Source organism: Pleurodeles waltl, chromosome 10 (assembly GCF_031143425.1).
Source record: "Pleurodeles waltl isolate 20211129_DDA chromosome 10, aPleWal1.hap1.20221129, whole genome shotgun sequence".
In the NCBI taxonomy this organism is placed as follows: domain Eukaryota; kingdom Metazoa; phylum Chordata; class Amphibia; order Caudata; family Salamandridae; genus Pleurodeles; species Pleurodeles waltl.
In genome coordinates, this window is record NC_090449.1 from 449,088,092 (window position 1) to 449,115,443 (window position 27,352).

General features: G+C 45.5%; 1 protein-coding gene across 6 annotated transcripts in view; it reads right to left on the reverse strand.

The window, feature by feature from the left end:
• The window catches only part of LOC138261605 (zinc finger protein 605-like), a 396,374-nt gene that overhangs the window by 61,443 nt on the left and 307,579 nt on the right, over positions 1-27,352 (reverse strand). For 2 of the 6 annotated variants that reach the window (XM_069210715.1, XM_069210712.1), the window contains one exon: positions 16,645-18,877. The exons of 3 other annotated variants lie outside the window; for them this stretch is intronic. In XM_069210715.1, the coding sequence (XP_069066816.1) occupies positions 17,580-18,877 (1,298 nt within the window). In that variant the 3' untranslated portion in view covers positions 16,645-17,579. Of the gene's footprint in view, positions 1-16,637; positions 18,878-27,352 lie in introns of those variants that run through there. One more of the 6 variants, XM_069210714.1, reaches the window with a different exon arrangement.

Genomic DNA, 27,352 nt, shown 5'->3' on the forward strand with positions numbered 1-27,352 from the left:
GCTCAACAGTGCAGGGAGGTTAGTTACAGCAACGTCACCCAAAATCAAGAGAAGGAACCAATATCTGCTGTGCAACACATTTGTGCCCTGGTGAAAGACACGGTGTGCCAAGGGTATTTGCAAGCACAGGAATTATGGTGTGTCAATAGGACTTACTATGCATTGTGGGAAAAACAGACTGCATTATGTTAGGTTGAAGCTGTAGAAGTCAATTGAACTTAATAAAAATCCCAAAGACTCACAAATTGGACTTTCAACCTGAAGTTAGTTCTCTCTGTCTGTCCCATCAGACAAAAAAGTGAGAACCCACTTAGTGCTGAATACAAGGTAGCCATGACCTCTCATGAACCTAAATCCTCAAGAGTAGCTACTAATATTTTGAGGATTAAGGGCCAGATGTAGTAAAGGTTTTTCACGTCGCAAACAGCAAATGTTGCTGTTTGCGACGTGCAAAACCCACATCGCGATGCCCAATTCCCGTTTTGCGAATCGGTAACCTGGTTACCGACTCGCAAAACGGGACTGAGAGTCGCAAATAGGAAGGGGTGTTCCTCTTCCTATTTGAGAGTCGCAGCGTGATGCTGCATTGTTTTGTGACCGCGAACCCGGACGCAAAGGAAAATCGCAGTTACCACCCGTGTCACACGGGTGGTAACCCATTTGCAAAAAAGAAAGGGTCCCCATGGGACCCCTTCCCCTTTGTGAATGGCCTGGAAAACATTTTGTCATTTTGTAATGCATCTCGTTTTCCTTTAAGGAAAACGGGCTGCATTACAAAAAAAAAACTGCTTTATTTAAAAGCAGTCACAGACATGGTGGTCTGCTGTCTCCAGCAGACCACCATCCCTGTGAGTGCTGCGAGTCGCAAGGGGGTCGCAAATTGCGAACCACCTCATTAATATTAATGAGGTGGGCCTTTGCGACTCCCTTGAGAGTCACAGATGGTGTCAGGGACACCATCCTGCATCCTGAATTGCGACTCGTAAATTGTGAGTCGCAATTCAGGACATTCGTACATCTGGCCCTAAGCAACGATCAGTGCTGAGCCGCAAAGGATGGCCAAGTCCAGCAGCCCAAGGCGGCAGGCAACCATGTAATAAGCCATACCCAGTAAAGCAAATAAGGCTCATAGAGTGAACCTGTTGTATCAACACTTCACAATCCCAAACCCCAAGTACAGTCTTTATGTGAATGCTAAATACCAACTTCTAACACCTTATACATAGGATTACTCACTACTTGTGAATTAAGAACTAAACACAACTTGAAAAACGTTTTAGTATGAAATGAAGAAACATGTCCTAATAGCATTACTTTCCAATATATAATAGATTTGTGATAGATATGGCAATGTTGTTCCAGATCCTGGCTTCATAGATGGAAAAAGCCTGCTGTCTTTCTTTTTTCTTTTTAAACCTTCTTAGACTGCAGTCTGATGGTGTCCTGTTTGAGCGTGTGTGGAGACCCACTACAACTGGTAAGATAGTCTGCAAGATAAGCATTGTGCTGATCTTGATGGTATTGTAAATGATGCGTCTAGTTTTGAATATATGATTGCCCAGCATAGAGAGCTAATGGGGTTCCATCAGGATGGGGGTGAAGTGATCATATTTCTTCAGGCCCTAATAAGACGTGTTGCGGCATGTAGAATGCCCCTAAAGGATCCCAGTGTGAAGTCTGCAAGGCCATGGAGTAGGACATTACCATCATCCAGATGCAAGAGTACAAGGACTTGAACAGCATTTCAGATATCGCTTTCTGGAAGAAAAGGTGCGACAGTCTTTAGAAGAAATAGCTAGTACCACTACTGCTCTGTGTGGCACGAGGTAGCTTACTGTATCATGGTCTCCTCTTCACAGTGCTTAAAATGGGATGATCAGCCTTTCCAAAGTCATGGCATTTACTTGGTTATCGGTACTGGTATGATTCCAGTGTCCACACTGTCCCTGCATGAAAAACATTGCTGTGGGAGTTTCTACATTAACCTTTTATGTGAACCATACTCCCAAGTATGTAAAGCACCATCGTTAAGCGAGAACCCATGTACCTCAGCATGTAAAGCCACACTGCCATGCCAGAGTCCTAATTTCTCTTATGTCAAGCACTCCTGCATCAGAAGGATGTAAACTGCCCCAGGTTGTGCAGTACCACCATTGTAGGAAGCCGGCCTAGTGTGTGGTGAGTACCTATGGTGTTATCACCCTATACTAGGTCCAGGTATCCCCTATTAGTGAGGTGTAGTCAGTGTCTAGGAAGCCAGGCTCGCTAGATGAAGCTGTGGATGAGCAGCCAAGGCTTATCTAGGAGACGTGCAAAGCTTATGCCATACCAATTATAGTCACCCAGCACTTACACACATGAAAGAACCACACTGTGTTACAAAAATAAAGGTACTTTATTTTAGTGACACAAATATTAAAATACTATATAGGCAATACTCTACTAGCAGGTGAGTAAACACACTATTATATACACCTTAGTAATCAGGAATGGGCACAGAAAGCAATAGAAAACAGTGAAATAACAGTAAACAATAGTAACCCTAGGGGGACCCCAAACCATATACTAAAAAAATGGAATGCGAAAATCAGCCCCCAACCCAGTAAGTGAATCTGTAGAGGGGAGCTGGAGGAACTAGAAACCCCAAAACGTAAGTGCCAGCGTGCCCCCCAGTAACCATGAGAGAAGAGATAAGTACCTGTTTATTTCCAAACTCACAGATAAACTTTGTAAAAGGACTGTTCAAGACTCAAGCATGACTAGATGAAACAGAAGACGGATCCAGACAGAAAAGAACCTGCAAATGAAAGGGACCAACTCCAGTTGCAGTTGGAGTGTCCAGTTGGGGCAGGAGCCACTACCCACCCTTCTGGGGATGCAGGACCAAGTCGACGGTGGAGATCAGGAGTTAGCTATGCAGCACAGGAGTAGAGGAAAAGTTCCTGAAGTAATGCAGTCAATGTCTCACGTCGGAAGAAGAGTTGTAGTCCGTCAGTGGTGTGGAAAAACCACCAACAAGCCTTGGCAAAGGCAAGAGTCGCAGAAGAGAATTTGCAGATCTGCAGGGATCAAGAAGGTCCGAGGGGACTCACCCCAAGGAGGGGAGTCCCAGGCGACCCTCAGCAGTGAGGAGAGCCAGAAGTCAAAGATGCAGCCCCCACAGGCAACTCACAGGCAGCAGGCACAGGAGTCGCAGTGAGGCCCACTCAGCACACCTGGAAAGGTGTCCCACGTCACTGGAGCAGCAGGCAGGAGACTACATGTTGCAGAGGAGAGTGCTGGAGGCCGGGGCTACACGAAGCCTGAAGATCCCTTAGAAGGAGAGGCAACAAGCCTTGGTAGCTGCAAGAGCTGCGGTGCACAGAGGTACTGTCCTGCAAGGAGAGGCAAAGGCTCACCACCTTAAAAATTGGATGGGGCCCATGGGACTACTCAAGACCACCACCTGTGTTGCACGTCAAATCTGAGGACCCACCCAGGAGGGAGACCCTAAATAGCCCTAAAAAGGGGACTGGTCACCTAGCAGGGTGACCACCTATTAGGAGGGGGCTGTGACGTCACCTGCCTGACCTGGCCACTCAGATGCTCCCAGAGGCCTCTGCCCATCTTGGATTCAAGATGGCAGAATCAAGTGATCACCTGGAGGAGCTCTGGGCACCACCCCTAGGGTGGTGATGGGCAGGGAAGTGTTAACTCCCCTTTCCATTGTCCAGTTTCGCACCAGAGCAGCGAACAGGGGTCCCTGGACTGGGGCAAACCGGTTTATGCAAGGAGGGCATCAAATGTGCCCTTCAAAGCATACCAGTGGCTTGGGGAGGCTATCTCTCCCAAGCTATGTAACATCTATTTCCAAAGGGAGAGGGTATTGTCTTCCTCTCCCAAAGGAAATCCTTTGTTTTGCCTTTCTAGGCTTGAGCTGCTCAAGCAGCAGGAGGGCAGAAACCTGTCATAGGATGGCAGCAGCGCGGGCTGCCTGGGAAAACCCTGCAAACTGGTAGAAGTTAAGCTTAGGGTCCTCTAAGGAACCCCTCCCCCCGATTGCATGGAATCATACAACCACTACTGGCAACAGTATTGGGGTATGATTTCGACATGTCTGATACCAAACATGCCTAGGTTCGGAGTGACCACTATTTCCAGTGCACTGGTAAAATGGCTTCGCCATACTCACGAAGTCCAGGAAAATGGAGCGGGAGTTTGTGGGGACACCTGTGTTCATGCAGGGGTGTCCTCACACACAGGTACTTGCACCCTGCCCTCTGGGCTAGGAGGGCCTGTCATAGGTGTGACTTACAGTGACCTAGTGCAGTGATCTGTAGTGAAAGGGTGCATGACCTTTTCACGCAGGCTGCAATGGCAGGTCTGCAGACACATTTTGCATGGACTCCCATGGGTGGCATAATACATGCTGCAGACCATGGGGAACCCCTGGTGCCCCAAAGCCCTGGGTACCTAGGTATCATATACTAGGAACTTATTTGGTGGCACCAGTATGCCAATTGTGGGGTGTACAAAGTCAGGGGCAACCACATTTAGAGGGAGGGAGCACAGTCACTGGAGTCCTGCTTAGCAGGATCCCAGTGAACACACTGACAGCAGGCAAAAAGTGGGGGTAAAAATGCCAAAAAGAGGGTACTTTTCTACAACCATCATGCTAGAAACCTAGCCTTCCCAATATATAAAGACATAAAGGGACACTTGAGCTTCCATTTGCCTTTAAACATCTTCTCTTTTTTCCCGTATGAGAAAAATGGCCTCCCAACTGTGATCCCTGTGGATGGAATACCTTCAATGTACATGTATATGTAAGGACCATGTAGGGCAGTCTAAAGGTGATATTTGTTACAACCTGGATACGTAGGCTCTTTGTGATAGTCACCCCAGCCCACCGCTGCAGACACCATCAACCTCCTCAACTCACGTTACACACCCTTCACCCAGAGACTCTACAAATGGAACCAGATCACCATCCAGAGGACCACAGAATTCATGAAAAAAATCCACTCAGGATCTCCAACAAACCCTTGCCCTCATCACATGTTCAACCTTGGCAGCTACACCATTGGCAGCAGACTCACAGATATCCTCAACTCACCCATCAACACAGCCACCTACCCTGAAAACTGGAAACATGCAAGAATCAAATCCTCTTCTTAAGAAGCCCTCCGCCAACCCTAACGACCTTGAGAACCACCGACCAATCTCCTTGCTCTCTTTCTCAGCAAAAGTACTAGAGAAAGCCATCAATTAGCAACTTACGACCTAGCTAGAAGACTTCTGGATTCATCATAGGCTGTATTCCGCCCCAATCACAGCATCGAAACTGCCCTGATCGCCACTACTGACAACACCAGGATCCTCCTAGACCAAGGACATTTGGCAGCCCTCAATCTCCTTAACCTCTCAGTGGCTTTCAACACAGTCTCCCACCACACCCCGCTAAAGAGACTTCACCACACTGGCATCCAAGGAGACGCTTTGAAATGGATTGCTTTATTTCTCTCCGGTCGGACACAGACTATCCATCTCCCTCCTCTCACCTCCCAACCCAAGCCAATCATCTGAGGAGCCCCCACCAAGGATCCTCCCTGAGCCTTACCTTATTCAATGCCTACATGATCACGCTGGTCAACACTGTAAGAAACTACAGACTGAACATCGTCTCCTAGGCAGAGGACACGCAGCTCATCCTCTATCTCAAGATCGCACAATGCCCAAGATGAACTTTCAACTCTGGATAAGCAGCAAAGCGGACTGGGTAAAGGAGAGCTGCCTCAAGCTTACAATGAGGAAACCCAAGTACTGCTACTCGGAAACTCCACCTCTCCCTGAGACAACTACTTGTGGCCATCAGACCTAGGGCCCCCACCCATACCGAAAGAACACACCCGCAACCTAGGATTCATCAACAACAAACTCAGCATGAAGAAGCAAGTCAATGCAGTCTCCTCTGCTTGCTTTCACACCCTCAGCCTCCTACGCAAGAACTTTCAAGTGGATCCTCACCAACACCAGACGTATCATCACTCAAGCCCTCGTCACCAGCCACCTGGACAATTGTAATGCCCTTCACGCCGGGCTCACGTCACTCTTCACAAAAAAAAAAAAACACAAAATCACAAAGAATGCAGCAGCAAGGCTCATACTCGACCTCCAAAGATGCAAGCACATATCCCCCTACCCCAAGAACCTCCACTGGCTCCCTGTGCACAAGCAATGCCAATTCAGGCTGCTGGCACTCTCCTACAAAGCCTTTCACAACCAAGGACCTCCCTGCCTCAATCACTGTCTGAACTTTCACCACCCTGCCAGATACCTACGATCTGCCTCCCTCTACCCTGCCTGCACCCCTCACATCCACAGGAGCAACCAGGGAGGACAAGTCTTCTCCTACCTGGCTGCAAAAACCAGGAGCTCTCTACCCTTCCACCTGAGGCCCTTCCCCTCCATCCTGGAGGTCAGAAGACAGCTTAAGACCTGGCTCTTTGACTGAGTCCTACGGTTGGACCATGCAGCTTACTCGGTGCATGGACACCCTCACGGGTGACAAGCGTGCCCTACAAATTGACTGATTGATTGAGAGGCGCAAGAAAGCCACTCAGTCTGTGCAATCACTACAGGAAGTTGTAGCTGGAATGGGTGATCTCAGGGTTGGATCAAGGAAGTCCATACTCCGTTAGATTGCAGCCCACTTCGAAATGCCAGAATTCCCAAGAGCCTGCCCCGCTATGCTTCAGTTCCTCCTGCCAACTTCTGGAAGGGATAATTCTAGCAGAGATAACTTCTCATCTGCTGTCTGGGTGATATAGCTAGTACAGCGCCCAGCATCTGATAATCCCAGCAGCAATGCTTTCGCTACTGCCATATGAATCATTCCACTTTGTACTGGGTTCAGTGCATTATTACCTTACTATCTGTTTGCGTGAAAAGTGCAAATATGTACATTTCCAAGACTGATGATGAGATCAAATGTAGCTAAAAGGAGCTAGGTGTCTTTCCCATTTGTTGGAACAACTCCCATGGAACAGCTCCCATTTTTAGGTTGTCTCCTATGCTCATCAAAGAATATTTTGACTAAGGAAACATTTCTGCTGCTGGTTCCGCTGATTATATGGAACTCCATCAGGCTGTACAGAAGAGGCTAGATTTGTAGAGAATTTACCAGTCCTGACCTTTTCAAACCATGCTTACAGCGTAAGGTGCCTATATCACAGTCACAGTCTATGCTTCAATGAACTGGTCCCTTTAGCCAATATATAACCTAGTACAGCTGCACTTACCTATACCCTAGTACATCAACTCAACCTATGATTTGGTATCTATACCCCTACCTACACACTATTACTTGCAGAACTGCTTCTGCCCCGTGACCTATACTCCTCCCCCACTGCCCCTTTACTTTCCTGTTCTTAGTACCCCTACCTATACCCTACCACCTCCCACATAAGCTCTAGTACCCCAACCTAAGCCTTTACCCCAATACATCCAACTCAGCAATGACCTATTAACACTATCCCACCTACACATACATCACTGCCCCAATAACCTAGTAACTTTACCTCTTGCTTTAAGCTACTAGCCCTACTTACACCCTACTGATTCCAGTTTACCTCTTGCCTATGCTTGGCCTCTGTTCACCCTGCTTGTCTGTGCTGTTTTCATATTCTATATGTCCATAATCTATATTGTTCATAGAGAAGCACACCATAACAGTATGCAACCGCTCCTCAGGCTAAAAGCACCTTCCCAGTGATGCTTACCTCTGACAGAGGTAAGAGAGCAACTTCCACCCGGCGTGAACATTTTTGCTCAAGGGGAATTAACACAACTTCCTTTAGGATAATGGTGAATTCTTCAGGTTCTACAAAAGCCATCCCTTCATGGTTCTGGTATCATCTAACCCCTTAGGAGCCAACACTTTGAACTCCTGCGGTGTGAAAGTCTAATATATATGTAAGGGTATGCAAGATGGCATGGAAAGGGGACTGCACTTCCACATTAAGAGGACTGTCATTCCAGGTAGCTTGGATGATCCTCTGACCTGAAACACCATGGCCTACTTTTTCTTTTCTTGGGAGAGCCTAGGCCCCAGACGTCTTCTCTCACTGGAACTGGAACATCTAAAATTGCATTTATTAATATTGACAATGTCTGCCCCAACCGTCAGGCCATCAACTGAACTACTGTAGGCTTCTTTCGTCCCAAGCTGTACTGGAGCATGGATGGCACTGATCCTTTTTCATTTACAAAGAGAAGAGACAGTAACAAAAACATAAATGTCGGATTGAGGGATACAAATCATTGAGAGCTGGATGGGAAGCATACAATTGTTTTTCTGTCAGAATATAATTCCTTCTTGGAGAACAGCTGCATGATATAGTTACAGCAAAGCATGTACACATGTATGTCAAGCTTTGAGTGAACCTTAATTTAGGCAGCTGTTTGCCATGGCTTGTCACTGGAACTCATTTCAGTGTACCAGGACTTAAGTGAGGAAATTGTATTCATGATTGCACTGAAAAAAGCAATGGCTAGACAAATGTACAATTTGCATGACAAAGTAGCCGTGGCTACAATAGCAGTGCTAATTGCAAGGGTCAACTTCCATCTTTTATTTCAAGAGTGGCATAGCTACTACAAAACAAAACAATGTTGCCACTGCCAAACAAGATTAATTTCATTTCCTGTTAGGTCCCTTAGAAGGGTGAGCCACCCTCTTGTCTCTTAATGGTGAGCCGAGTAAGGGATTACTAGGCCAATACTCCCCTTTCTGCGGATTTCCCTCCAAAACTTTCACTGATTTGGTAGCAGCCTCCTGATCTGGCACTGACAAGGCCATAGTCAGAATCAGATGAAAAACCACAAACAAAGACGAGCTGTACTGTAAAGTTAACACACAGTAGTCGGGGAAACTTATTCAGCCATATATTTTTCAATGAACTCTGATACAGGCATTGTGATATTCTATATAAATTCTTGTTAGAAATGGGGTTTCTGGTTGGCTAGGATATGCACCTCCGCCAGGCAGAACCTACCCACTATAGTCAGGGCAAGGGAGTTACACGTTCAAGATAACCCCTGCTCACCCCCTTAGTAGCTTGGCACGAGCAGTCAGGCCTATCCCAGAGGCAATGTGTAAGGCGTTTGCACAACAGACACAACACACGTGACGCATTATCCCCACCACAAAGGAAACACAACACCAGATTATATGAAAATATACTGTATTGTACACAACGTAATTATCAGACCAAACCTCACATATTAGTACTATCCTGCTACTTTAGCAGTTGTCAGAACGTTACACATTAGTTACTCTGCAAACTGGCAGTAGATACACATAACACACAGGTTACTCAGTATTCTGCAACATAAGCAGTAGTCAGGAAACACGCTAGTACACCAAAGCACTTGTCATAAGAATATCATAAAATGCCCAAAGTAGGAACATTAGAAAACATATGGCAAGTTAGAAAACATACTAGCAAGCATGTCCATAAAAGGAACATTTGCCCACATGTATAAAAACATCATAAAACAGGTAGGCAACATATAATACAAAAAAGTCTCTAATAAGAACTTTAGGTGTATACATTGTCACTTCGAAATACATGGTTGATGATAAAGGCACTTCCAGTGCCGCCTAGAAGACAAAGAAGAAAGGGGACCCCCGGCGCTCCTCTGCGCAGTGTGGGGGCCTCCTTAAAATTCTGGGGAAGAGGGGGCGGCACCCACCCCCTCTGCACTACTGATGGGCCCCTCCTGGGGCCCGCGATCACTGGGGGCCCCCCGGGCCTCCACCGGCCCTCACGTGGGGGGCCAAGGTCACCCAATACTTTTATGGAGGAGGGGGGCAACAAGCACTGCTTCCGATTCAATGGCGGGCCCCTCCTGGGACCCGCAAAACTTGTAGGGCCCCCCCAGGCCTTGACTGGCCCTCCACGAAGGGGGGGAGCCCAAAGATCCCAAACTGGCCCACACAAGGGCCAAATCCAAGGACCAGCGGTGCAGGGGGCCTCTGGTGAGGCTTCCGCCCCACCCGCGGTCTAAGAAGGAGCAGGACGGCCTTGTTGGGGCCGGAGGGAACCTCAGATGAGGTTTCCTTCCCCCCGCCCGGCGTCCAGTTTTTACATGCGGCCCGCCCGGCCGTTGAAGAAGAGGCAGGCACCAAAGTCGTGCCTGCCAGTGCCCCGGGGGTGCTCCACGGAGAGCGCTTCACCCCGGGGGCACGACAGGAGCGCTCGTGCTCCAAGTACACCAAAAAAAGGATTCTTCTGGTGCCCCGGGGGCACGGAAAGGCAGCGCGACTCCGGTGCTGGCAACCACGCAGCCCGGGTCGCGGCAGTGATTTCGCTTAGCCAAAGAAATAGACCTTCCAACAGCGCTAGATACCAGCAAGGGGGAGCGCTTCCAAGCACTAAGAAAACCCCCTAATGGAGTGCTTCAATGTAAATGCAGGGATCAGGGGCCACAGCACCCTGCCCCTGGGGCGCAAAAGTTCAAGAAAAGGCCCACAAGTGGAGGGGCCCAGCAACAGGCCAGCACAAGGGAAAGGCAGCAAGTGGCAAGTCCTTTACAGTGACCAAGCAGGTCACAGGTCGGCACAGCAGCAGCAGTCCATGGCGGTCCCTGGTGAGTCATTCCAGCATTTCTGTGTCCAGTTCCATGATGTTCAAAGAGTCTCCAAATTGTGAGGAAAATTCCCCTATACTTATACTCAGTCCTTACAATGTTTTGCAATGGTAGGGAGAGGAGGTTCCAGCCCATTACAACTAGTTCTGTGAGTGTCCCCTCTCTCCTTTCAGCACAGGCTTCAAACATCAGTGGGGGGTTAACAACCCTATTGTATGAGGCCAGGGTACAGCCTTTACAAATATAGGTGTGCCCCGCCTCTCCCTTCTCTCAGCCCAGGAAGACTATTCAGTATGCAGATGCACCTATGTGACACCTCCATCCTCCCTGTGTACAGGCTGTCTGAAAAGTATGCACAAAGCCCCAACTGTCACTCTGCCCAGACGTGGATTGGAGTCAAGCTGCAAAACACCAGAGTCATAAGCAAAGATAAATGCGCACTTTCTAGAAGAGGCATTTCTGTGATAGTAATTAAAAATACACCCACACCAGTAAGCAGCATTTATCATCAGCATTTATTATCACCATCACAACCATACCAAACACGCCTACGCTACCCCTCATAAATCAGACAATACCCCTTACACATAAGGCAGGGCATTTCTAATGCAATCCTATGAGAAGGCAGCACTCACAGCAGTGAGACACCAAGTTAGGCTGTTTGTCACTACCAGGACAGGCCACGCAACCTGGCACATGTCCTGCCTTTCTACATACATGGCACCCTGCCCATAGGGCTAGCTAGGGCTAGGGGTGACTTACATGTAGTAAAAGGGGAGTTCTGGGCCTGGCAAGTAAATTTAGATGCCAGGTCCCTGTGGCAGAAAATTGCGCACACAGACCCTGAGCTAGCAGCCCTGAGCCAGGTTTGAAAGTCTACTTCAGTGGGTGGCGCATGCAGCGCTGCAAGCCCACTAGCAGTATTTAATTTACAGGCCCTGGGTATAGAGATACCACTGTACAAGGGACTTATAGGTAAATTAAATATGCCAATTAGATATAAGCCAATCATACCAACTTTAGATAGGAGAGCACCTGCACTTTAGCACTGGTCAGCAGTGATAAAGTGCTCAGAGTCCTAGAGCCAACAGCGAGAGGTCAGAAAAACCAGGAGGAAGGAGGCAAAAAGACTGATGATGACCCTGCGTAAGGAAAAAAGTCCAACAATTCTGAACAACAAATATCAGAAAGTAAAGTTTCATCAGGAATAAACAGGATAGTCACACGTACATGCACCATTTGGAGGTCATCCATATCATCATAAACCAGGAATTCTGCTTTTTGGAGCAAAGGTATACGCAGTTCCTCTATTTTTCTTATTTTATTTAGGGTTTTTGTAGTGTGCTACCCAACCACCCTACATTGGCTAAAGAACGATACAGTGTGCAGAGACAGTTGGCGATCAATGAAGTGATCTACACTGCAGCAAGACTGGTACAGTAACTAGGCAGACTAAAAGACGCAACAGTAGTGGCAATAGCAGTGGGCCTCGCCCAGAGTAAGCAATACCAAGGGTGACCTCACCTACTAAGGCAATTCATTGGCCTTTAATGTTTTAGCACAAAGTAAGCACTGTATCTCGATAATATAATAACAGGAGGGCATCTTCCGCTATGATATCAGGCGAGTAGTGAAACAATTGGGTGAAACAATAAGTTCACCTACATGACTGCTATCACCACCTGCGTAGCCGTCTAGGGAGCAGGATTATTGACAATACATGAGACTTTGAGGCACAAATAGCCAGAGCAGCTTCTCCTACATTCCCCCAAAACACCAAGGTTTCTGAAGCCTCAACCTAACCATGCACTGGGAAGGTTGCAAAATGTGTATTTGCATTCAACTGATTCAAGCATCAACATAGGAGCTGAAGATCTATTTTGTGCAGGAATTTCTATATCATCAGCTTTTTACATGATAAAGTGTAAATGAACAAGTTACTTACCTTTGGTAACAATTTACCTGGTAGAGATTCCTTCCCCCAGGCGTCAGACTGGATCCGGAGATTTCAGGTGGCGTTGATTGACTCCCCGTCCGTTGTTAGCGTCGTGGTCGCATATAGGCGCTGCCTCTGCATAGTGACGTCAGTTTCTTTTAACACCTTTCCACACTAAAGCGCAGACCAATGAAGAACACTGAAAATGGTGTGCCAAAACTAAGGCCCTGAAAGGGTAATCCATGTCCCTAGAAATCAGTTCGCAAGTGGGTTGGTAAGGAATCTGCAACTAGAATATGTCTCTACCAGATTAATTGTTACAGAAGGTTGTTCATCTGATAGAGACTTCTATTTGCCGATTCCTTACCTTGGAATAGATACCCAACCAATACCATCCTCAGGGGTGGGCTGCGAACCAAGATCATACTAGACAGTTCTGCAGGACCAAACAACTAAAGTAGTTGTCTCTGCAGACCTAACTGTCCAGGCAGTAATGCTTTGTAAACATGTGCAAAGATACCCACGTTGCTGCCTGACAGATATCCAGGATAGGAACTCCACGTGCTAACCCTGTGGTAGCAGCAGTTGCTCTGGTGGAGTGAGCATGCAAGCCCTCAGGGGGTTGCTTCTTAGCCAAAGCGTGGCACAATTTGATGCAAAGAAGCACCCATCGTGAGATGGTACGCTTCTCCACCACCTTCCCTTTCTTCGCACTCACATATCCAACAAAGAGTTGATCATCCACTCGGAAATCGTTGGTACGATTGAGGTAGAACGCCAACGATCTTTGAGGATCCAGACGGTGTAGACTCTTCACTTCATGAGAAGGATGTGGAGGTGAGTAAAAAGTAGGCAAAGTGATGGATTGGTCAACGTGAAAGGGTGTAAACACTTTGGGGCAGGAAAGAGGCCCTCATACAAAGCACCACCTTGTCACGGACAACAGACAAGAATGGGGGTTTGGAAGAAAGAGCCTAAAGCTCACTCACCCTGCGAGCAGAGGTGATGGTAACAAGAAATGCAGTTTTAAGGGTAAGAAGCCGCAAAGGACAATTGTGTAACGGCTCAAAGGGAGCACACATCAGATAAATAAGAACAAGATAAAGGTCACACAGAGGCATGGTAAATGGAGGGGGAGGAAACAAATGGGTAAGCCCTTAAGGAATCTACCCACAAGAGGAGAGTTTTAAAAGAGAAGGTTGGCCTGGCAACCTTAGGAAGGCTGAGATAGCCAACAGGTAACCTTTAAGAGTGCCCAATGCAGCACTCTGCTGGGCTAAAGATAGGATGAACAGAAGGACCTCAGAGAGAGGATCAGGAGACTTGTTTGTACACCATGCCACAGATTTATGCCGTCAGGTGTATACCGTTTTGTGGAGGGAGGCCTGGCTGCCAAGATAACCTTACAGAATTTGGGTTGAATGTCAAAAGCCATCATCTGCCGCTGCTCAATATCCACGCATGAAGGCCAAGATTGGATAGGTTCGGATGGAGAAACCTCCCCTGTTGCTGTGACAGAAGATCCTCCTGAAGAAGCAATCTGACTGGAGGATCGGTGGCCATGCTCAATAGCTCTGGATATCATACTCTCCATGCTCAGTCCAGAGCCACAAGGATTACTTGGGCCCAGTCGTTCTTGATCTTCTTCAGAACTCTAGACAAAAGTGGTATTGGCGGGAAGGCGTAGAGGAGGCCCGAGTTCCTCTTGAGGAGAAAAGCGTCGCTGAGCGAGTGCTGCCTTGGAAACTCCAAAGTGCAAAACAGCTGACATTGCGCGTTCTTTGTGGAGGCAAACAGAGCTAACCAAGGCTCTCCACATTTGTGAAAGAGACCTTGTGTCACCTCCGGATGGAGACGCCATTCATGACTGACTATGCATCGAAGGCTGGGTTCGACTGCTCTGCCGTTCAGAGAGCCCGCCAGATTTTGAACCACCAGGGATATGCCCTGATGTGTCAGCCATGTCCAGAGGCACAGAGCCTCTTGAAAAGGGTCTAGGAACCTACTCTGCCCTGTTTGTTGCAGTACCAAATGGAGGTAGTGTTGTCCGTGAACACTTGCACTACTTTCCCTTTGACAAAGGGAATGACCTGAAGATTTTGATGATGGCGAGTGGTGGTGACTCCGTGGTCTTGAGACTTTCCTCTCGAGCGAAACCTGTGAGCCATGCGGAGTCGAGCTCTGGGCCGTCATGAGCTTTAGGGACTGCTCCCTCAAAGCCTTCAGGTGCATGGCCCGGCACTCTGAGCACGACTTCGGATCGTGGTCACGCTCAAGACACCACAAATAGACCTGATATGGATCCATCACCAACATCATACGGTGACAGGCCTCACAAGGCTTGAACCGGTCTTCGGGGACATCATAGATGCACCAAGGGTCACCACAAAAACTCGACAAAAGGGTTGAATTAGGTCAAAAAATGACCAGGGTAGTGCTTCTCCGGAGCAGCGTGTGGCACGGAAAGAAAAGAACTGACGTCACTACGCTGAGGCGGTGCCTAGATAGGACCCCAACGTCATCACGGCACCCACGATGCCAGCAACGGACCTAGGGTCGACTGACACCACCTGACGGCATGCAAGGGTACTGCTTGAAGAAAAATCTCCGGATCCAGTCTGACGCCTAAGGGAAATCCTAAGGTAAGGAATCTGCAACTAGAAGTCTCTATCAGATTGTGCAGATATTGTGAAACATAGTGGCAAAATGCTAGATGTCTGGTCTGGAAAAGGATCACTCCAGTCAAGTGCAAAAGGTGTACAAAACGATGCATTCTCGGTACAGTAGTTGGTGCTCATCTGCAAACCTGTAAAAAAATGGAAACAATAGACGGATCCTTTGGTTACAATAGATAATAAACTCAAATTGGCTGTACAAAGTATCATAGGAAGGAGTAACTGTAGATTGTTCGGATTTTATGATGTTATTAAAGGTGGGAGACCTGTCAACTCACAAAGTGCCACACTGGGTCACAGGATATCCCGGTGAAGAGCCTATATCACATGCTATGACACAGTGAGATGGAAACCCTTGCAGAGAACAGGTTCAAGCTTGCTTTGTGAAGGCTTTGCGCAACCTACCTCCACCAGGGGCTTTACAAACTCCCTAGGATGTCCAGCAGCTTTGGAAACCTCTGTAATTTTGGGGGAGGAAGGTGGTGTCTCCTTGGATTTTGCCATTCGAAGTCCCTTCCCCCACAGCAGACATCCCCCTTGAAGGCTTCGCTTCTCCTTCATAAAGTGAAAATAATTGTAAAGTTGGCAGGTGAGGAGGTGAGCGAAATTCCTATATGGAAAGTGAATCATTGCAATTTTGCTCTTTTTCTCCTCTACCATGTAGTAGAAAGGCTGTGCGAGGCTGAGCAATGTATTACCTTTAATACCAACAGCATCAAGGTAAAAACACTGCCCTTCCCAACAGGGAAGTCTGCTTGTCAGGCCTGCCTACAGGGCCTCCTGGCAGGCAGGCACACACTGAACCTTCTGCGATGGGAATGTTTCTTTGAAGAGCACAAGTAGGGTGCAGCCTTTGTAACAAACAATGCATTTACTATCAACTTAATTACAATGGCCTTTCTCTCACTATGCTGGGAGGAAAAGAATTTCTCGTTACTGTCACTACTCAAGGTCAGAGCAATTCTTGTTTAGCAGAGCATTTTCTTGTATTCCTCCCCCTCTCCAATCCCAGTTGGCAGATGTAGAAAAGACGAAATAGGCCACAGTTTCCAATCCGATTACCACAGACGGGAAAAGGTAATGTTCAATCATCTTTAGTAAGAAATAAAATATATATTATGTTTCTTATTTTAACTACAGGTAACCATATTTTAATACCTTTAGCACTGCTTTACCCACACTCCAAATGAAAAACACCAGATCAGCAGTGAAAGATGATGCTTCCAGACAGGAGACTTACGAGAAAAGAACATACATATTAAAAAAGAAAACGTAAACCACAAAACACGCTTAATAGTACCAGTGCCAGTAACAATATCACTGAAAACAAGTTCACTGTATGCCTCTTTACACAAAGCTCAAAACCCAAAATAAAAAAATCACAGACAAGAATAGTGTGAGAAAGAGCCTTTAATAAAGTAGTTGTGATATAAAGTCTAATTTAGAGTGACAGCTGTTGGCAGTGTAACTGTTGCCTGCGGCCGTCTCCATAGTTACAGTCACGAAGTGGCAGCCAATAACATGACTGAAATGCTGTGCCTACTAGTGAGGAGCTGTTGCTATACTTCATGAGATGTTTATGTATTTCAAGTAATAGGAAAAGATGAAGACACATTTGACATCATCAGCATAAACATAAGGAATTAGGTATTATTCTTATGTGGTCCCATTCTACATCCGCCCAGACCTTCTGATTGAAGGCTATGGTTGCGAAAGGACATCTAGAAGAAACAGCATAGGTGGTCTCGGAAGGTTTGCAGATTGTAAAAATATTAGATGAAAAGTGCTTTAGACAAAACTTAAATGCATCCGAAATAAGACAACTTTACCAGTACTCTTCGACTTGTATAGTTTTCAAAAGGTTTCTGAACAATGGTGGCTAGTACCAGCAGATTGTTTTGAGTCGCCCTTCAAATGTATGTTATGATGGAGAACAGACAAGAGGGACAGCAAAGTGTATGCCAAAAATATATTAATGGGAAAGTAGAGTGTGGATAGATATTACAGATTAAGGAGGACTGATAATTAGGATTAGTTTAGGCACAAACCAAGGAAAACTGAGTAGCAAAGGTTGGGGATGGAAAGCAAGAGTGGATAAGCAGAGGAGGTGCACAGTGAGAAAAAACAATTATGAAAGTTTAGTTTGACAAAGACGTTACAAGGAGACCACCAAGACAGGGCAGGAGAAGGAACACACAAGACTCCCTGTATCATGGTTGAGCTTTCAAAGCCTAAATATGGAAAGGATGGTAAACCAATCCACCAGCTTTGTCTGGTTGTTCAGTGATGCGCCTGCTCATCATTGGGATGCCTGCAGTACTTATACAGAGTAAGCTCTACTGAGAAGTTTTAGGGTTAAAGTGCCTTTTCTCGCCTCTGTGGATCCTTTGGTGCCGCACCAGGTTGTGCTTTTTGAAAAAACGGCCCCCACACATGATGCAGGAGAATGGTCCTTTAGCTGTGTGGATACCCTTGTGCCGCTCCAGATTGGGCTTCTGACTAAAGCTGTCCCCACACTCGTCACAGTGAAAGGGCCTCTCTCCAGTGTGGATCCTTTCATGCCGCAGGAGATATTGCCTGCTGTTGAATCCTTTCCCACAAACACCGCAAGCATATAGTCTCTCGCTTGTGTGCTTCCTGTGGTGAATGATGAGGTGTGGTTTCCCAGAGAAGCTCTTATCACATTCGTTGCAGGTGAATGGCTTTTCTCCAGTGTGTGTCCTCTGGTGTGTCAGAAAGTGTGGTCTGTAAATAAACGATTTCCCACAGGTGTCACAACTGAAGGGTTTATTGACTGAGTGGACCTTCTGGTGTCTCAAGAGGGCTTTCTTCTGGGAGAAACTCTTCCCACAGTCAGAACAAGGGTAGGGGATCTCCCCAGTGTGATATCTAATGTGTGAAATAAGGTGCTGTTTTCGACTGTAACTCTTTCCACATTCCTTACAGGCAAAGGGCTTCTCGCCAGTATGAATACGCTCGTGGATGATTAGGTCCGCTTTCCTGTTGAAACTCTTTTCACATTCTACACAGACAAATGGCCTTTCACCAGTATGCAGTCTTCGGTGTGTCTCAAAGTTTCCCTTGTGATTGAACCTTAGGGGGCAATTGCTACATGAATACATCTTTTCCCCTGTGTGGATACGCTGGTGCCCCACCAAGTGGTGCTTGTAATGGAATCTCTTCCCACACTGGGGGCATGGATAAGGTCTTTCACCCCCATGTATGCGTTGGTGGCTAGTAAGGTGGGATTTTCGTTTGAAACTACGTGCGCAACCATCACAAGGAAAAGGCTGTTTTCCTGAGTGTACATTCTGGTGTCTTATGAGATGAATCTTGTTGTTGAACACTGCTCCACATTCAGAACAAGAGAATTGTGGTTCATCTGAAACAGGGACAGGGGTATCATGGAACATTTTGATGTTCATAGTATTGTCAGGATGTTCCTCTGGGTCTGTGGATTTGTCAGAAACACCTTTTTTATTCTGTTTGATTCTTGATTTGACATTATAGTTTTCTTTGGGACGCTGAAAGATTTTCAAGTCTTCTTTTCCTGAAATTACTCTCTCCAAATTCAGGGCTTTAGGCCAGACTTCTGGGTTCTCCTCCTCTTTAATTTCATTCATGGGTCTTCTCCCTGCAAAAATATTTAAATTTTGTTTACTTAATATGTGCTCATACGGCTGTTCGAATCCCAAAAACAGGAGCTTCTGCATTTTTTTTTTTTTAAATAAAAAAATGTTTTTACAGGAAATTATAGGACTACATCAATTGCAACAAATTGTTGGAGGGTAAATCCGGCAATGCTGATGGAATGCAGATGGAAATGGTAGGGGAAAAAAGCAAATCGGAAGGTAAGTAGGTTATTAATTTGGGGCCGGGAGAATGGAGGACATGAAGAGGAAACTGAACAAGGAAATAAAATAAGGCATAACAGAATAGCGGTAAACATACGACATATTGTGTAGCTATAAGGGGCAGAATAAGTTGTGTTGTGTATGTGTAGGGAGAGAAGTGCCTGGATTAAATATTTGGACAGTACTACAATCATAGGCAAAACACAGAAGGTGGACTGTTTTGAGGAGGAATTATCATATAAGAAGATAGTTTATAAAGCGCTGCTAAAGTGATGTTAGCTAAGGATGAATACAGAAGTGACGTGCAGATTCACAGAAATCGAACCTGACACAAAGACAGGACTCTGGCTGACGAGGCTGATTATGGAAAAGCTCTGAAAACTGGAGGTGAGGACTATGGGTCTGCCCCATTATGGAAGGATTAAACAATTACCCACAAAAGTAACAAATCCACGGAGCATTTATCCACACTGGTGGTGTCCCCACTGATGAAACCAACATCAGAAGTTATAAAAGCATCCAAAAGCACTGAGTAACATTATTTGAGCTGTAATGCAGCTCCCAAGAGAGAATGCTGGGTGCACGAAGCAGCACTGGGCAGCAGAGGTACTGGATTAATTGAACACACAGCAGAGACGCTGGACAGATGGCCAAATACGTTAAGCAGTGGATAGTCTGTGAAAGATGTAAGTAGAGTTTAGAGGAGGGGCACTGAGAATAATGATGGTCACAAATTAGGGACTAGCAGAAGACAATAAACTGAATGGGTGACACCAGAAGTCTGGTTCTGCGGCTTATATTATTGTGATTTGCACGGTGCACAAGAGATACAAGAAACCCCGGGGAAGGTGATATTCTTACTCATGGGGCTCTTACTAAAACAGGAATTACAGATGCAATTCCTAGTGAAAGATATGTCATAGGGAAAAGAATATCACCTTGTCAGTTCTGTGACTATGTGGCCTGTCCCACATTGTCTGCTGTATTTTCCCCACCCCCTAAATCTATTACCCTAAGCCCTTCTTCACATAGCATGTTCCCTGCAACGGCAGAGGCCCAGAAAGATTTCCAGTAGGTTTGTCCCCATGATCTAACCCTTGTAAAAGTACCAGCATAGTTCTGACTGACAATACTCGAAATACAGCCACAACAGAAGGTAACAGCTAAGATCCACCAATGCATGCAACTTGCCAAGTTAGTCGCCTACTGCTGTATCACCACACATTGCCTCAATATTACTCCTCTCACAAAACCAACTCTTAACGTGTACCCTTAGGCCTTGGTCAACCCTTTTGCACACTCGCCAGTCTAGCTATCTAATACACACCTCAACATTGACCCAACCTCGGGTTCTGCCTCAGCAAAGCAAAATTGGCAAACAATATAAAACAACATCTATTACATCTTCAACAATGATTCCCCTAATCTATTTGCTATCACAAAAACTGGTTCTCAAACTCAGAAGCACTACCAAGTCAGGAACTTCTTTTCAAGGGCTTCAATATCTACCACAAAAACAGACATCCAACCAACATCTTCACTGCAAATTTGCATCCTTAAGATCACCTCTAAAGAGTGTTAGTTCACACTAAAGATCATAAATCTCACTGAAATTGTAATTTCAAAGTCAGACTGGCTAACATCTTAATAGCCTCCGAAATAAACCTACGTACAAGATCCCAATACATAATTATGTGACCTTCCTCATCCTGGACCTAAAATGGTCAGACAACTTTACCCCTGCACCAAAGTCTCTTCACTGTTTTCAGTCAGAATTACTTTATGCACAAAGCTTTGAACCATGTGCTCCTATTTAGTTAAAACTGTTGCTCAATTGTCACTACTCTAAGGTAGCCTCCCAAGGCTCCTCTGTGCAATATCTAAGTTTTGTGAGTGTGTGTGTGTGTGTGGTGGGGGTGGTGGTTGAGGGGGTAGGGTCAAGAGACACTTCTTTATAATAACATTTCTGTTCTATGGAACACCCTACCAACACTCTGCCTGAAGACAGGCATTCAAAGGGACCTGTTAGCCTATGAAATTTGTTTCTTTCTGCAAACGCCTGGAGACACTTATGCTAACATCCCTTCAGAGATCAGTGAACTGTCTCAAATGGTTGTTCCTTGAACCCTTCTAACCCGTCGTCAACTCCAAATAATGCAAATACTTTAAAGTGTCTATGAAGGTGAGTGAGTACTAATTTAAAACAACACATTAAGAAACTGCATTATTTTATTGATGTTCAGAACTATGGTAAAGTAGGAATGTAGTGTTATACCCCTCTGGGGCAGTACAGTGATAAGGCCAGGGGTAGAGGGAGTATACCTAGGGACGTGAGATAATTGGTTTGATCGTGTGGGTATGTCCACTAGAGCTATAAAAATTACACCCGGACTGCAGACATGGTCTTTTGGTGAAGTAAAGAGTTACAAAGCACTCACCATGTGGTCCAATGTATTATTTGTAAGGCCTGCCAGCGTGACCCTACAGGGCTGAGTTGATGCCTATATAAAGCTAGAAACCAAGTCAGAATACTGAGCAGCAGTGGAGGCCTAGTGCAGATCAAGGTAAGCTCTGAATGCCACTACCACGAGATCACATATCTTGTGGCACAACAGCAGCAGATGTACACTTTGGACTTAGACTGACAAAGACAAGTCAGCTCTGAAGGCATGTCCTTCCCACCTGAGACTAGCATCAACAAAGTGACATTTCAGAGACCCACCCAGGAGAACACAATGAGTGTTCAACCAACTTGCTTTGGACACCCTGTGAGGAGACCTTGGACACAAACTGAGGCTACTTGCATGCAGAGAGGGGGCTGATCCTACGGTACCCGGGGGATCAGGCATAAGGAATTGAACAGTGTCCAAAGTCTGACCAAGGGATACACAGCGATTCAGCTCAGGCTATTTTTGCAACCGATGATTTCAGTGGGGAGTGGGCAATGAGAGGGACAACTAACAACAGCATCATGGACACGGTGGGCCTTGAGTGGGCTTGCCTGAAAATACTTGAAATGGCCTGGTACAGAAAGCTAATTGTTGCTAAGATACATCACAGATGCCTGGCACTCCTTGCTATGAGGAAGGGTCCTAACCAATTATTTCTGTGGGTCTGAAGCATCCTTGGAGACTACAATAAAGCAACCAGGGTCTCAAGCTAGCAGACCAGAATGGCAGGATGTGCAATAGATTACTGCCTATGAGGCACATGTGCAGCCTCTTGCAAGCTGCAGAATCGAATATCTCGCACAAGATAAGGACCAAGAGACACCATTTGCAGGACAAGCACACATATGACAGAGGGTAAGGCAGGAAAATAAGTCTATCACAGAGCTTCTTTGTTAACCTAATTAAAAGTGGGCTCCACTTATGCCCTAAAAAAGTTAGTGGAAATAAAGGGAGCTCCATTCAACCATAGGAAGAAGCCATAAAATTAATTTATTAAATCCTATTTTTTTATTTTAAGGTTTGACAGTTTAAATCAATTTAATGCGCTCTGACCTTAGGTGTCCAGGGAAAATGAGGAACTGGGAAATAAAGTGAATGATGGATGGAACAGGAGCATCTGAATGGGAATGGGTACCCTAAAAGAAACAAAAAAGAGACACAAGAAAATCAGGATTTGGAGAATCGCTTCAAATGCAACTATTTTCAAATAAGGGGAGTACCAACAGGGGAGGCAGTCACATGAATAAGTATGTCCAAAAAGTGTTCCAGGTTCTACTGTTTCGCTCGGACAAGAAGACGATCTTGAAGAACTGGACATAAAAGTCTTTCATATGATGGGAGTAAGCAGAAACCAGGCCAGTCTCCTGGAAGAGAAACTGATTGCAGTCCAGATGGAAAGTATTTGAGAATGAACAAAAAAATAATACAACACCTTCCACAAGAGAGCAGGTCGATAACAGTGATGAGGGACAGCCCGGATAAGGTGTTGCAAGATGTAGAGTGAAATGTTTTTTATGTGGAATTATACCTCAAACATACTAGTTTGGTTAGAAGATGGACCCCATGTTTATAATAAGAAATGAAATGCAGATTTAGATTGAACAACTTATCACCCGTGAGGGTCTCAAGGTGCTGTCCGTGGGCATGGGGAGATTAAGTGATTTGCCCAGAATCACAGGACATTGTGCAGACGTTGGGGGGAAAAAAAAAGCTTTGTAAGGTGAGGCTGCAGTGCATGGAAGCTTGTTATGTTAGAACAACATCCCTGTGGACCAGTCTGACAGTAAGTTTTTATTATTTTCTAGATGCTCAAACACTGAGGAGGGAAACTTTTTTCCACAGAGGTGGCAATATACACAAAAAATACTGCAATTTTTCTGGGAGCAATATTTTAAAAATAATTATAAAAAATAAAAAAAATAAAAAATATTCACTATCACCAGAGGTGCACATCTATAATTCAGACTGTAAATCAAGTAAACCTGGAGAAGTCTCTAGCCTGTCCATGCACCGACTTTAAGATCTTGAATTTGTATACAAGTAAAAAAAAAAAAAGAATCTTTGTCGATTGATGTCACTCATTATCTTTAATGTCAAAGGAAATCACCCCACACCATCACCACTGCCTGTAATCTGAAACTTTCCATATAGTGAAAAAAACTGAATTTGTTAAGGTTCAAATCCAATTGTCATGTGTCACTGAAAGCTAGATGTAAAACTGTAGCTCAGTTTTCACTGACAACCAACACCAGTTTGTTCAAATGCGCACTTCCAGGTTACAGAAGATCTCTACCACCTGTGGATTCCCCCAGAATTCCAGAGGTGCTCTCTTCACAGATGATAGCATCAAGGTTCACCAAAATGCCGATGAGACACAACCACACTTAAATGTTTTCTCCTGCAGACATCCAATACTTCAAACACTGTTTGCACACAATCTAAATCTGGATGGCCAATGCCTTTCTGAAGTTAATCCCCAGCCAAGATAGAATTTCTGTTATTTGTAAAAAAAAAAAAAAAAAAAACAGGATACAATACAAACCTGGCTCAATAACAAGAACCTTGACTGCTTCCGACAGCAACTTTCACAGAGTGCCAGATCACTTGGATTCACCCTGGACACAAATATCACCCTCAAGGAATACATTGCCAAAAAACACAAAGATTGCCTGGTATCAGCTCTCTCTTCCAAAGAATGTCAAAACTATTTCTTCCAGAAAGTGGCTTCCGAACTGCTGTTCAAGCCCTTGTGCTCTTGCATCTGGATGGTGGTGATGCCCTCCTCCATGGCTTCCCAGACTCCACACTAACACCTGCTTAAGGGCATCCTACATGCTGCAGCATGTCTCACCTAGGACCTGAAGAAATATGAACACATCGCCCCCATCCTGACTGAACTCAACTGGCTTCCCTTGCTGGCCCGCACCATCATCAAAACCAGATGTATCATTTACAAAGCCTTCATGACCAACAAACTCACTTATCTTGCAAACATGTTCACCATCTCTGGTGGGTCTCAGCAGATCTTCAGCCAAGCCACCATCAGACTGCAGATCAAGAAGTGTAAAAACAAAACAAAAAACGACACAGCAGGCTTTTTGCATCTATGCACCCAGGGTTTGGAACAACATACCCGTTTCCATCTGTACCACCCCAAAACTACTCCAATTTACAAAAGAGTTGAATAAGCACTTTTGTAAAGACAACAGCTTCACAAAGCACTGACTATCCACAACCCAGCGACCTCTACTATTACCTGTTGACATTACACTTGTCTTTGACCATGTACAGTGCTTTGCTGCCTTTTGCTTTATTTTACTGTTAATTTTTAACTTACCTCTGACCAGGTAAGACCAGATACTTGATATCTTCCTCTGTTCAGCTAGCACATAAAAACATCATTCTGAGATACCTGAAAGTAACTGCATAAGCACCTGACAGACAGACTGCTAACGGATGTTAAACACTCAATTGTTAGGGGGGTTAGCTATCCTTACATTTGGATCTCAACCATTAGGAAGGCTCATTGGCATGGTCTTCTTGAAGTGGCAGAGCTGAAAGAATTTCATCCTGACTCTGACTTCACGAGAACGTATATTCATTTATACAGCAGTTGTTGTCACCATCAAGTTTGTTTCAAGAATAAACCTCACTCAAGCAGTTTGCATTTAACTTTTCTTAGCTGTGCACCATTATTAATTTAGCACCATCCTAGTATTGCACAGCTTATGTTGGCATATTTTTGCCAATGAAAAAATACTTAATCTTTCAAAAATTGCATTTACATGCTAACTACAAAGTGATAGTCAGGTGCTTCAATAAGGTGTCTAGCGGTAAAGAGAAGACTGGGGTAAGAGTGATATTTACCTTTACACAATAATATGGTGGGCAGTCTTTTTCCCCACAGCTAACGTACATTTTACCAACATGTTTTTTTATGGTACACGCACACTTGCAAGGAATAAGTTGTTGCCTAACTTAAACATTTAGCAGAATGGTGTAAGACTGAGAAGTATTCATCTGTGCAAATGCTGCACTCCCAGATTCTTAATACAGGATTCTTAAGATAGGATTCTTGAGATGAAGTGCACCACGCAGAAACTGCAGTGCACCCTACTGTTGTGCTGAGGTGCCGCTGAAACAACAACAATCATACCTTTTTATTAAGCCGAAAAAGGAGGCATTTGCGCATCTGCAGCATATGGGGTATAGCTTAAGATACCAGGAGCAGGTGCAGAAGAATTCTGACAGTATGAAACAGATAGCGTTTGCATTGGGTGCGGGGACCAACATTTCAAGGTTTTCCTCTGAGCACACAGTACCAATGGCCTTTGACCCAGCCACTAGGCCTACCACAGCACAACACGTCTGCATATGTTTCATCCACTCAAATGATGAAGGGCAGTGCCTAAAAACCCACAGAAATGAATTCTGCACACATCTAAAGTAAAGAACGTAGAAACTAATGGATAACGCGACAGGCCAAGCTGAGCCCACAAACAGGAGAATAAAGTGACCAGTTAGACTTCTGTTTGATTATTTGTGTCTATTGTCTTTCCAGGCATCTCCTGTAATATACAAATACACATTTTATTTTGGCTACTAGTCCTAGACATGCAACACAAATTAAATATTTTGGCTGAAGAACTAGACTACAACTAGCTCCAAGTCTTTCAAGATGAGGCTTACGATCCAATAATATTAAGATTCCAGTTAGTTAGCAGGAACTGTAAAATAAAGCCTGTGAGTTGTCCCGAACATAAAGGTACCTTTTATAAGTACAAAAATGAAGCCATTTGAGCCACTGTAAATTCTCCCCAGCTACTTCAGTAAAGTATGAAGTCTAGCTCACCTTCATCGTGCAGATTAGCAGCAGCAGTGGCTCCTTCGCCACCGTCTCTCCGCTAACCACAGCAGCTGCAAAATTGAGAAATAAAATGATGATAAACTATGTTTATTATTGTTTTATTTTTTGTGGGTGGGACCATGGGGGTGACAGGCACCAGGGGGGGTGGTAGGTGCACTCCCCTCAGTGCGCATGTCTGTCTGGCCAGCCGTCTCAGGACGGTCAAACATACATGCACGCTGAACTGTCTCCAACCTGGCACTGTGTTGCGGGGTTCGAGAGAGAAGGCACAGGCTCCCAGTCTGCCTGGGAGTGCAAATCGACAGCGCTCAGGCCAATCCTGCCAGCAGCATAAGGATTGGCCGCATGGTGGGAGCCTGTGCCTTCAGCGAAGGACCCAGAATACCGGCGAACTGGCGGCGATATGACAGGCAAGTTGTTTTTTGTGTCTTTTTTGTTTAGTGCCCCCCCCGCCACTTTCTCCAAATCTAGCCACCACTGATTAGCAGACGGGAAGACCAGAAAGGCAGGTCTGGGTCAAAAGTGGCCCAGAAAGCGTTTGCTTTTTATGGCGGATTAAGTGAAACCAACTCGTGAAAATCAATGTCTGTATGCAGCTCAAGTACCCACCAGCCATAATGCTTGATATAATTAAGCAGACATCATTCATATGTGCCCTGCTCTCGACAGGTAAACATCCGGGCATGAAATCCACTACCAACCGACTCGGACATGATAACAGAAACGGCAGGGAGTTAGAAATGTGCTGGCAGCATCCTGAAAATTCAACATGGTGTATTCGCCTTGCAAGGGGAGAGGGCATGGCAGCACGGAGACTTGCCTGTGGGTTACACTGAAGCTACCAGGGATGTAGAGCTTAAGAGAATTTCCACAGCCGGGGGCAGCATCTGTTGATGGCCCAAGGTAGCCTCCATGTGTATTCCTCTGACCAGCAATGA